Source organism: Penicillium manginii (genome assembly GCF_028828005.1).
Source record: "Penicillium manginii strain IBT 31320 chromosome Unknown utg000004l:1.0-7231830.0:1.0-7236170.0, whole genome shotgun sequence".
Taxonomy (NCBI): domain Eukaryota; kingdom Fungi; phylum Ascomycota; class Eurotiomycetes; order Eurotiales; family Aspergillaceae; genus Penicillium; species Penicillium manginii.
The window spans coordinates 7154382-7167041 of NW_026643105.1; the positions used below are offsets into that span (position 1 = coordinate 7154382).

General features: G+C 44.3%; 3 protein-coding genes across 3 annotated transcripts; all 3 read right to left on the minus strand.

The window, feature by feature from the left end:
* Positions 1–227: 227 nt before the first annotated feature.
* N7533_006394 (Zn(II)2Cys6 transcription factor) lies at positions 228–2207 on the minus strand (the record flags this gene model as incomplete). The annotated part of the gene is made up of 1 exon (XM_057103044.1): positions 228–2207. One exon carries the CDS (start codon positions 2205–2207, stop codon positions 228–230), a length of 1980 nt encoding a protein of 659 aa, XP_056962674.1.
* A 1223-nt stretch (positions 2208–3430) lies between these two features.
* Positions 3431–4177, minus strand: N7533_006395 (uncharacterized protein; the record flags this gene model as incomplete). Its single annotated transcript, XM_057103045.1, has 2 exons — positions 3431–3633; positions 3973–4177. 2 exons carry the CDS (start codon positions 4175–4177, stop codon positions 3431–3433), a joined length of 408 nt encoding a protein of 135 aa, XP_056962675.1.
* Positions 4178–10367: 6190 nt separating this feature from the next.
* On the minus strand, positions 10368–11885 carry N7533_006396 (M81 family metallopeptidase; the record flags this gene model as incomplete). Its single annotated transcript, XM_057103046.1, has 1 exon — positions 10368–11885. One exon carries the CDS (start codon positions 11883–11885, stop codon positions 10368–10370), a length of 1518 nt encoding a protein of 505 aa, XP_056962676.1.
* Positions 11886–12660: the final 775 nt, after the last annotated feature.

A 12660-nucleotide genomic window follows, 5' to 3' on the forward strand; every position in this document is an offset into this window, starting at 1 on the left:
GCGAAGTGGCATTCATGTTTCAGTTTATCCAGAACCGAGACAGCAGCAAGCGTTGAATAATCGAGACTTCTCAATGTCTAGGAATCATTAGTAAATGATAAATATTCACCTGGGCAGTGACTCATGACAAATTACCATTTTCTGTTGGACTAATTGCGAGTTCCACAGTGTAAAGAGAAGTAAACTACCTGAGTGGATAATTCAGCAAGGCGACTTTTGTTGAGACGTTAATATTTGAAATTCTCACCTGCAAGGAAAACTTCGTGGGTAATAATGTAAGGCGTAGTGCTACAACCGATATTTTGCATCATGTGATGTATATGAAGCGCGTTTGAAGTTGCCTCAGCGACTTTGAAACAAATCCAGTCTACCTCCTCTGGCGATTCATTGGAGGGAGGCTGAATGGTGGAAGTGTTTGTCACTGGGGCGTGAACTAAATTGGGCGGTATTTTTACACTCCAACGATAGAGAGCGATTATCGATTGCCAAAAGTCAAGTTCCATTAGAAACCTGTCTGAGGGAGATCCCAGGGTGGGTATACAGTCTCTCCATCTTTCCAATCTGGAATGGATGTCTTGCCTCCAGGAGCTGAAAGAAGAGAAATCAGAGCGAGACAAGGATTTTCTCCGATTGAGATTTGAAGATGGCTCTCCCCTTTTCAAACGTGCGTGATGGTATTGGAGAACAGTGTGCATTTCAGATTGAAGAATTCTGAACCGAAAGCGATGCCGAACGGCATACTTATACCCGCCTTTGTCATCGACCGAGGTTAATATCCCACGTCGTGTGATGAATCGATCATCTAGTATGGACGGAAATTGAGTGGTAATAACATCGTCTGGAATAAAAAACGGCCTTTCAAGATAAGGTGCGACCAATCGATCCAGGCTGTAAACACACCACCAGAGTCTTCGTCGTAGATCTTTGATCCAATCCCGATGTGCTTCATCAAATGAGCAATTTGAACTGAGATTTGTCATGTTAACAGGGCTTTCCTGCTCACTGTATAGTCGAAGATCTATTGCTGAGCGTATGGCAATATCGAGAAGATTTCCAAGCCCGGGGGAGGTCGATTTGAAAAGAGCGAAACTGCAGAGGAGGATAAGGGCTTGAAGCCCCTCAAAATCACCGAATAGATTAAAATTTCCGCATGAGTCAAGACAGTGTTCTAGGCAGGTTATTGCGGAAGCGTGGTATTCCTCTGCAGCTCGGAATTCAATTGATGATCTTTTCCGCTTTCTTGATCCGACGCCAAAGTGCAGCTCAGGGCCCGGGTTAACTTCATGAGACCTTGTGACAGAGGCAGCGCCAATTGCAAACACAATGAAGGCAAAGTAGAGTTGATCTTTGGGATAGTCGGAGCCTTCGCTATCGTATATCCGATCCAGGATCTTTTCGAAGTCTGGTCGATTCAATACAGGTACATGGAGATTGGTGTGAATGAAATACTCATCCACAAGCCTATCTGCCATTTCCCGATCTGGAAGCTCCATCGTGCCTTTAGCAGTACTTTCGAATCCGAAGCGGAACAAAGACGGATGAGCCGAAGTTTGTAGGTTGCTGGGACGACCTTTGAGCTCATTTACTCTTGTGATTTCTAGTTTCGTATCTCTTCCTGAAAGAAGATCTAGAATCGCCGAATCGAGGGAGTTGGAATATTCAGGTAGTTCTGTATCAAGTGGTACTTCGTCTGATATCTTTCCACTTGAAGCCGCTGATTCAACCTTTGCGGATGGTGTCGGATTGGATTTTGAGGCAGTGTTGTAGTTTGCTCCATCGTCGTTAAAAGAAACTGCAGAATGAAAGTTTATCTTGTGCTTTAACAAGATTTCATTCAGATATTCCACCCTGTTTTCTAAGAAATACACATAGCTGCGAGGTATCTCTTGTTTGGTGATCGGATCATATCCGACACATCGAACCTGGGCTTTTTCGCAGGATCGACATTTTGGTAATTGTTGATCACACCTATGCTTTCGCATTCGACATCGATGACAGGCTGATACATTCCGGAAAGATGAACTCGGAGTGAAGGCAGATCGCTTAATAAACTGAGCCTCAGGAATATCTTCAAAGTCGTCTTCTGCGGGTCCATCGTGTAGTTGCGATGATTGTGGCGAAGGGGGGGTGGCACTATTTAAATTATAGCCATCGGGAAGCCGACTACCAATACTACTCTCCGGTAGTAACAGCGTAGTAGCACCCATGCTAATGAATCACCTCAAAAGGCCAAACCAAGGATTCACCTAGACAAGTGCGTGACAACTCAAGGCTGTGATCTCTTGTGAGCGATGGCCCTGCGGAAAGGAAGTCTATATAATCTGAAGCCCAAATGGCGCTTGGTTCAACTTTGACTTTGCCCGGAAATACAATAATCACAAGTGCGCCGGTGATCTGTGCAATGTCAAACCTTCTTCAAAATGAAACCAGGAGGCAATTTCATCATGGAGAGCTTTTTTCGGAGACTATCCGGTGTGATATACTAGTACCTACTACGGAGTACCTAGCTTGAATCCAATACCATGCTAGCTGGTTGATTGGTGCAACTGGGCGAAGTTGATCAATCCTGGGGGTGGATATTACTCGATCAAAACTGGAAAGTTCCTAGCCGGCGGGCTAGGCAAATCAGCTCAAGAGATACTATCTATGTACCTAGGTACTCATTACTCGATCTCAATATGTTACGATGAGACCGATAAGAGCATGAAGTCAGGAAAGAGTTGGATTACTCGATAGGAACATAAATATATCATCATGTATCGCCCGAGAACTTTTTTCCGAAGGGTAGTAATAGGGATGCTTCCCGCGGAAAGTTTATGCCGCTTACGATGCTAGCGCAAAATTGGACAGGCTATGAAGTAAGAGGCGGGAGAAGCTCTGGAGATCGACTCCAAAAGTGTCTTGATCGGAGAATATGACCAATGAATGACTCGAATTCTGGTTAAGCGCTAAAACCCCGAGGCCCGTGTGAATGGACTGCCGAGGAGATTCGCGGTTATCGGCAATATACACCGGGAATCCGAAATTGAACGACTCACGACCTTGGAACTGGAGTTTACGAATGTTCATTGGGAACTATTTAGCAAAAGAGAAAAAACGCCACTTGCGTCTGAGAAAGCGAAAGATGCATTGCATAGTTCTATATTATTTTGTTACCGATCCGTACGTACCGATGTCGGCATCATGGGGGCCCCTCACAGCTTCCCCGAGGTTGACAACCCCACGTACACTCCGTACCCCGTAGGCTTTCTTTTTCCCGACCCACTTACGCTTCTTCAACGTTCTTCTCATCCGAATCGGGTACGGAGCTTGTCTCATACGGAATCTCGTTCCATGTTACACTTATCCCCGGGACTGGGACTAGCCAAGCCAGAAGCCAATATATCGCTCCAGACACGAAGAACCCTGAGAAATAATTCACATTGTAGATTTAGAGGATCCCGATTGGAACATCAACCCCGACAGCACCGGCGAAGCCAACGATATTGATGAGTATGCCGCAAAAGTAGGCTGTATAACCGTGCCAAGAAACACCATACACTCCATAGTAGAGGCTGTCTTTTCGGGCGGAATAAAGATCTTCGATATCAAGATACCCCTTTCGCATTAGATAGTAGTCACTCACCATAACACCTGCAACGGCGGAAAGAAAGACGGAATATGCAGAAAGATAAAGAGTCAAGTTGATCGAGGAGAAAACAAGGGTCAACTGTTGAAGAAAGTAAGAACAAGAACCCCATATGTGAGGCAGGTTAGATGAGATACTGACAGGACACATGGCGGGGCCAATTGCTGCACATAGATACCCACCGCGTCGGATAGTGAAGAATCATGGAAGCAGTGCCGTGAGGTTAGTCCCCGCAGAGACAGAATTTGCAGCTATATTGGTTCCAAACTGTGCTACAGCAAATCCACTAGAGATAACAAAAATTCCAAATCTCTCAGCAGAGCTTGCATTGTCAAGGAACATACCCCAAAGGGTCAATGGATTCCACACGGCTTTTCCAAAAATCACACTTGAGGAAGATGAAACAATGATACCGATGAACGAAGTAATAGCGAATCCCACTGGAATAGTTATAACTTGAGGCCATAGTGAGTCCTGGGGCTTGCGAGCATATCTCGCAAAATTGGGGTTGTTGATGACCAACGCGGCGAAATTTGCGGTGCAGTTCATGATAATCATTACAAAGGCCCAGGCCAAAGTACTACCCTGAGCGGTGCTGGACTGTGTTACGATAGGGTGTAGCCCATGTGCCCGGGCGATTGCCCAAGCAAATAATGCGATTGCACATGCTGGAGAAAATATGCCTTCACCGTAAAGAGATGTCCTATCTTGTAGATTGAAAACCACAAGGCAGGAAGCGATCCCAGAAGAGGAAGAAGCTTACAAACTGTTATGTGGTAACCCCTGCCCCTTCTGGGATTGTGTTTGGCAAGTTCGCATAACTCGACCAAATTGATTGTATCATCAAGGTCACACATTCACCTATAAGCATAATCAGTGAGTACAAAACCTTGTAGCTAAAATAAGCGGATTCTCAAAGCTCAGAAACATACCTCCCAGGTAGGTCTGATGAAGTTGTCAGAAAAGCCAGGTCATATTTAATTTATCGGAAGGGTAACTAACCTACTTGCACACCATACCAAATAACGCTCATTGCAGCTCAATTGATTATAGGCCAAAATGAGCCCCAAATACCGAATGAGGATCGATTTGTAACAGCAAATGGTATGCGATATGTTGATGCAATACGACCCATCAGACAGACAGACAGGGCCGCGATCGTATAGCCAATCCAGACGCATAACCAAGATTGCCACCAGGAGAGCCCATCAACAATCATAGACGAGGATATCATCAGCGTTTTATTTGTGAATATAAGATATAGTGGTCTCTTCCTGTATTATGGAATCGTGCTACAGAGCGGGGTCGAGCTGTAATCGGCAAGAGAAGGGTGTAGTAAATAACTTACCACATTCAATGAATCGGCGATCCAAAAGGCGACAAATTTAAGCCAACCCCATTGCCTTCGCTCTGGTTCGACTGGAAAGAAGAAAAAGAAATCAGAATATAGGAAAGGAAGGGCAATTCGATATAGACTCTAGTTTCGCATGAAATCTCCGATGCCACAGGGTGAAGGATGGTGACCAAAAGTTTGACCCGTTATACTATATTATTACCTGGCTTAAGATAATCGTTCGTGAGCATTAGCTGCACCGTAGAGAATTTAAGTCTACCTTTCATATTCCAGGAAACCTGTGGAAGCGCTTTATATGGTAGAAGAGGGGCGACCGACATCCCGATTTTTGGAGAATGACCGCGGCCTGTGCCGCATTCTCCACAGGAACAAACCACACCTTCTTGGTGTCCATTCATGTCTCATGTGGACCTCGACCCAGCATTCACCTTGAGTAATAGACGCGATTCAGGTTGCCGTTCGTCGTCAGTACCCACCAGCCCCGCGGCGCGGGGGAGATTTCAATTAGGTAATATTCTGGCTTTGACGACGAGATCGGCCCAGTTCTGCTCATCTCGATTATGCCGGTACTAGATAATAGCCGAAAATGCAATTTCCCATGTAATTTCAAACTCGCAGGTATTATGCATGAGAAGGAATTTCGAGGGCATGAAGACGTCTAAGGTTGATTGCTGGAAATGGTAGATCCCACAATTACCTTAGATACAGGGCCTCATTCTTTCTTTGACGGATTACCCAAATTTTCCACGAACGAAGGCCTCAGCGATATCCTTTCAAGACAATTGCAGTATGTATAGACCATAGCTCTTTTTTACCGGACAGAGAAAGATGGAGATATTAGGATTAAGCTTCGGAGCAACTACACATATGCCAAGAAACGTAGAAGAAAAACGCGAAGTATTATTCCACTGCAAGTAATTAATGCGCTCAGAACATAAACGAAAAGCTAGACAAGTATGAAAGTTACATAAGAAAATGAAAGACATAAAAAAGAGATCAGAATGATTAAAAGCCTCGTACTACCATATGCACTCTTACCTTTTGTAGAACCAAAATAAGTCTAGTCCACAAGAGCAATCATTTCTCTCCATGAAATATTTCCGCAGATCAATTAAAGAGCTTATTCAATCCAAGCCGAGGATAATGATTTTCAATTAAATCCTATACCATTTTGAGATCTTAAAATAGAAAACGATCGCTTACAAGGAATGCAAAAAGCCGAAGGGATTCCGAAAGGTTGTTCGTCAACTATCACGGATATTATTTACAAGCCATGTCCTCAACCAACTATTGGCGGTATATTCACCAGAATTAAATGCGAAAGATCTGGAACATGTAATATCTATTTGAAATCATAGTACTAATATCGTAAGCTTCAACACTAAACCCTTGATATAACTAGACGAAAATTCTCCTTTCAAATCCCCAGGGCTTCAAGTTGTAAAGCTTGAAACCATATTAATCAGAAGGAGTACCGGTGACTGTCTAATAAAACATCAACGCTCACCAATGGTTTTTGTGGTATGTGCTCAAGCGAACCTTGGAAAGCGCCACAGGGATGGTAATTCATGTCTATTAATTCCAAAATATCCATGGATGTTTAATCTTCTTGACCCGTTTGTGTGTATTTTGGACTGCTAGTGATCTGCCTTCCGGGCACTTTAGACACCTACTGGTACCTGACCATGAGCCAGAGGTCAACTGCCACTATCATTCCAACCATTGAATTTATCCACTTCCGTTTGAGACTAACGGAATCCCTGTTTTATTATTCATTTAGCAGCCTTAATATAACCGGGCAGAGAAGGGAGAGATAATTTTAGAAAACTCACGATTCCCCCCGTATTGAATCTGAGGTATGCGTACATAGTTAGCATGGTATGTCTGGTTAAAGGCCGCGTAGCCTACATCGCCATTGTGCTGCTGGTTCTGTCTCGGGCCATAATTATTGTTAAAGCTGGCATAGATTGCTGGGCTGAGTGTCAACATCGGACTCCGAGTCAGGCCGAGTCGGTATATATACTGCGACCTATCAAATTCTTATCAGTCACTGGGCAAGGACCTCCAAGTCGAAATCAGCCTTGGAACGGGAGCAAATAGATTTTACTCACATAAAGTCTTTACACCCAACTGCCCTTGATGGTCTTTCTACATTAAAGCCGCACGGGAGAAGGTTTGTATCGTCAATGACTTTGAGGAATTCCTTAAGTCTCCGGAAATATGCATGGATAGGAATCCGTATGGATTTCACTGCAAGCTGATGGGGCTTATCATAGTTGATAGTTTTGACATGAAATTTTCCAGGTTGTGTTGTTGCCTCGCTGATAAGATCATATTCAAGATCAAGTATAACGCCAATTGTTTTTCCGGGTACATCCCTGGTTTCCTTATCTACTATATTTTTGAATTCCAGCCTAGCAATGCAGTGATTGTTTCGCAGACCCTCCTCGTTCAGGTGAGTCTTACTCTTGCCCATCTTTGTATCTAGATCCAAAAATTCGACAAAGAATTTCGAGACAATCTTTTCTCGCAGCGATGCTGGAATATCTTTCTTCGACTCTGTGATAGTCCATTTCTTACTTTGATAGACTTTCTTCGCAGGTGATTCATCCCCGGGAGGAGACTCAGCACGCCTCTTGGCAGCCATTTCGCTAGCTGAAAATAATAATGAAGGATAGGACTTGATGTGAAATATCAGAAGTTAAAAGCGATATATCAATTACTGTTACCCAAGAAAAAAATATCGAGATATTCGCATACACTATATACCCTGGAGGCCTTGATTGAAAACCTGAAAGGAAGAGTTGAAATAACGACGAGGCTCTTTCAAAACCCTTTTCCTCGAGCGATCACAAAGAAAGCGTAATACGGGTAAGAAATAGGATAACTCTGCTTCTTAAATTCCAGAAATCTTGGTGTCATTTTATGCCTCGCTTGATATTGATATTATCAGAATACTGTTATGAGAAACTCGGATTCTAATGCCTTGCAGACGTGATGCCTAATTTTGAAAGTCGGACAGTCATATATTGAGTTCAAGGGCGGGCCAAGCCCGCCGCGCCAGCCGCGCAAAATCACAAGGATGCAGCAAAAGGGATGAAAGAATCAAGAATCAAAGAGGCATTTATTTATAGAAATAGAAGAGCCTTGGTAGCTAAATTACTAATTCCGAAATGGTTTGAAATAACCACATAGATGGAAAGGTGTTTTATTATTAGAAGGACTTCTTTTGAAGCGAATTCTTGACTCAATCGATTTTTGATACTCTGGTAGTGATATGTGTTGAAAAAAGAAACTACCCAAGATGAAAAACACAGAGATGCTATATTCAGTGTTTTGTTGAAGGAAACCCTCTAGATTTTACTACGATTGGCAAGATAAAAACGAAAAACGCAGAATCACGACTAAAAGGGAACGACGGCCGAGGAAATTGAAAAGAAAGTGTCGATATCTAATCCCTTTGACCTTTCAAGGGTTGGATACTCGTGATGATATTTCCAAAAGACTCAGATCCATGGATAACTTGAATATATCAGTGCGAACCAAGAACTTTGAAATTGAAATGTGCATCATTAAGGTTTACGATGAAAGTAGAAGCACAAAGAGAAACGCCGACCCCTAGGCAAGAGTGATAAAGAAAATTTCGGCGGATCGAGGGAACATGAAAAGTAACTGACTTTTACAAACAAGCAACATGCGATTATTGATCTTCAAATTTCAGAAAATGCCGAGCCTAATCTTTCGCAGGTTTCCAGTATTGCATGCCTTAGATGAGTTTTTTGCCCTCCTTCTTTTATAAAGCACCTTCGTGTTTTGCCCTTCTCAGCCGTGTATCTCCAGCAAGAACCTTGGAACCAGAAAGGTGCCGATATCTTGGAAAATGTATAGATATGGAAACGTTCGAAATACCACCCTTATGCGGAATTTTCCGGTGGAAACATCCAGCTCAACGGCGTTGATCTCTCGGATGATTGGCGCTAGGAAATTCTAGGCTTTCAAGTCCGACTGAATGTGTAAGTCCGGATCTGCCTCAAGTGTGCTATGTTAATTATGAAGGCTTTATCAGAGGAAAAACTGATATTCTAAAGAAAATACAGGAGGGCTAGTGTAAAGATGGCCTAAAATGACCGCTAATGAGTTTTAAGTTGTCGGAAATTTCTAGTTTTAGATTTGTGCGTTGAGACGATTTAAAGCTAATATCCTACTGCAAAAGGCCTCCCGCAGTCAAACAAGTGGTAGAATACGACGAAAATAACCAGATCGTCGAGAAGAAGAAGAAGAAGAAGAAGAACTACAACAAGAAAAGACGCAAGGAACTAAGTCGTGGATGTACTAGGGAGCTAGGCTCTCCCCGGACCCCTAGCCTTTACGCGCGCACCCCCATAGGGTGCTCAGTAATACGTACTACTACGTAGTAACTTGAAGCTTAATTACTTCACAGTCAGAAAATCAGAATATCCTATAATGAGCCTCTGCTATAGGAAGGCTAGTCGGATATTGTCAGAGAGAGCTACTGAGAGAAAACTAAGGTACGAAACTTGAAACCATTGATCAGATGAAGAGAGACAAAGCTATCTAGACATAAGAGACCGCCCATATGCCTGAGGCAGGAAGCTGGTGCTTCTTGGAGTCACGTGCTGGAAGCTGTGGATACCAAATAGAGCACCTTAGTTGGTGTACATCGGTCATGTGACTGCAACTTCCGCCCATTTGGCTGTTCCGCGACACCAGTATCCCATACAACTCTAGATCCCCATCACGTGATCTCAGATTGCCCGCCCCCCATAAAGAGGGGAGCGGCAAATAAAGCATGGTTCGCACCCGATGGGTGCTTCGCAATAAGTGGATGCCATACTAGTACAGATAGAGGATCATTGAAATAGTAACGACCTCAGTTCGTTACAAAGGGAAGATAAAACGGTTGCCTTAGTTTAGCCACTTGAGCATAGTTTACCCCCAGCGTAATTTGCCAAAAACAGGATCCATTACTTTGTTCGAGGACGCGAAATAATCCGAATTGTTGTTTGCGGCTTTGTATTTGAAAGATACTCACATGGCAGAAAGTCATTTCTCAAAAGTCCTGAAGTCTTGTAAATAAAATTCCAAGTCCAGCAGAAGGTGGACGATTGTTAGCCAATAGATTATCGACAGTTCCTAACAAATTCACAACTGCGACGCGAGTAATACCTATAGTTTTGACAGATCATTGTTCCATATACAAAGGTTGCTGGTTTCTGGTTTTGAAATAATATTGCTAGGAGGTCAATGAATGAAAAGCAAGAAAATTGTGATATGAAGAGAGAAAGAAGAGAGCGAAGCTATCTTGACCCCCTAACACCTCAACAGAGAATGTGTTAACCGTCGCTCATTCAGACATCTCGTATTTCAAGCTGAATCATTTGACATTGGGATTAACTGAGGAGTGAGACTTGGGGCATGCGGAAAACTTCGATCGAATGGCCACATGGGTCGACAAATCTGCCGGTGGCCCAAGCGAACTAAATCCTGGTCCACACCTCCTGGGGTGAGAGCCAGCATCCAGTTGGCCGCCATGCAAAATAGTTCTGGCTCCAAGTATCCAATCTTAACCACCACTATATCTGCGGATAGAGGATCTAGATCCAGTTCAGTGAAATCACTCTTGTGGTGGTAAGGTTTGCGTTGCTTTGTGATGATTACGTAAACCGACCCAATCCGAAGTACACATTCTACAAGAGCATCCCTATCGCCGAGTTTGATGGCGTGGACGATTCCGGTCAGCCTCAGCGGACCGTGGTGGATGTTGTCAACCTCAGCTCCTGCCGTAACAGTAACAGTCTCACCGATTCCGGCCGCCGCTATACAGTCAACAGCCTCAGAGCCCGGAATGCTCGCATATATGACTATCGGGCCAGTGCTATGCCGAAATTCCGGACAACTAAGAACAATAGATAGCCCCCAGGTAACATCTCCAGAGCCCCCAGCAGTCGGATTATCCCCGGAGTCCGAGATAAAGAAGGGCCGATCGCGAGAAATAAGTGCTTGATCAAGACAGTCATCCAGCGACCCAGTGGGTGCGGCAAAGTGAAATTCGTGACGAACTTTCCAAAAATATTCGGCAAGTCGCTTTGCATTTGTAGCAACCGCGTTGATCTCCCAACCTGTTACAACCACTACCGCGTGATTCCGAGGTTCATCTGCCCATGCATATCCAACCCAAATAGCAGCATCCAACACACCGGTAGTAGCTTCAACTTGTGGGACAAGTTGGTAGAGTCCTTTTGCTGGTTCCAAGCGCGTGGAAGTTTGCTCTCCTGGAAGAAGGATAGGAACCTGTACCCAGACTTTCAACGGGCGTCTTTGCTCGCTTGGTTCTGATGTTAAAATTTCAACAAGATGCCTGCAGGCCCGTTCTTTTGTTTCCATGGTATCTTCGTGAGGAGCCGTACGATAGCAAGTTATGAGATCGGTCTGATGGGCTAATTGTTGGGAAACATTTCCATGTAGATCCATCGAGGCAGATACTATTGTTTCTGCTCCAATGATAACTCGTATGCGCCGCAGGAGCTCTGCTTCGGCATCTTGAATCCCCTCCACACACATAGCTCCGTGGATGTCAAACCACAAGCCATCAATTCCCGTCTCAGAGTTTGAGATGATATCTGCAAGTCGGGAGAGAATTTCGGTGGTAAGTCCCTCGAACGCATCCCGGGTGACTACTCCGCCCGGGAGAGCATGACCGATCAATGAGCCTTGCCAGCTAGCAGCATGACCTAGAGGTGTTCCAGGCTGGATAAAAGAATACTTTTCAATAATTTCATCCCCACGGCGTGGGTGGAATGCCGGTTCTAGTGTACGGGCTGGAGAGAAACTGGACGTCTCGCAGGCAAGCCCGGCAACAGCGATGACTGGTCGGCGGGGCATTATGTGTTATGTGTCGTATCGGAAAAGACGATATCGGGAGTAGTTATCCTGAAGAAGGGATCGGAGTAAATGAATTAGGGTTGCAGCGAAGCGAGTTTTTGGTTTTCAAGGACACCTATCCCCGCGTTCCCCATGCAACGTCGCTTCGAACCGCCCTGTCAACCCCGCTCATTTTCTATTTGCCGTACTCGTCATAGTCAACATTGCGATTTCCTTTTCTTCGGCTGTCATTGCTGCGCGAAGTTGTGCTATTCTGAATACCAACGGAATCAGAGACCTGCCCTGAAAAAGCAAACGCAAAAGAAAACAGAGATTATCAACGGGCTTTAGAATAGGTCGTCGGCAGTCACATTCTTGTCATATCCCTGCGTTTTTAAGGGCTTTCTCACTACCACCCCTATCAACTATCAGGAAAGATATACATGGACAAAATATTTCAATGAGAACCCCGCACTTAAGTAAACGATTTACCCAGTCATAAAACAGGAATAATTTGAGCGATATTCCCATTCCCACCCTGAGGGGGCGGTTATTACAAAGCGGGGAGATAAATACCAGATACTTCCCTAGGTACTAGTCCGGACGTATGGTTTCAAAATTTTTTACAATTATTTCCGCTGCTAAAATCAAGCTTATCTATCTGATCAAACATCCTCAGGCTGCTTTGGCAAGTTCCAACTTGAAGGGTTTCAAAACTTCGAGGAAAAAAGGAGTCGCCGTGACTCTACTACCCACTACTTAGGTAGGTAGTACCTGGCATCTACCCAGGCAGTAG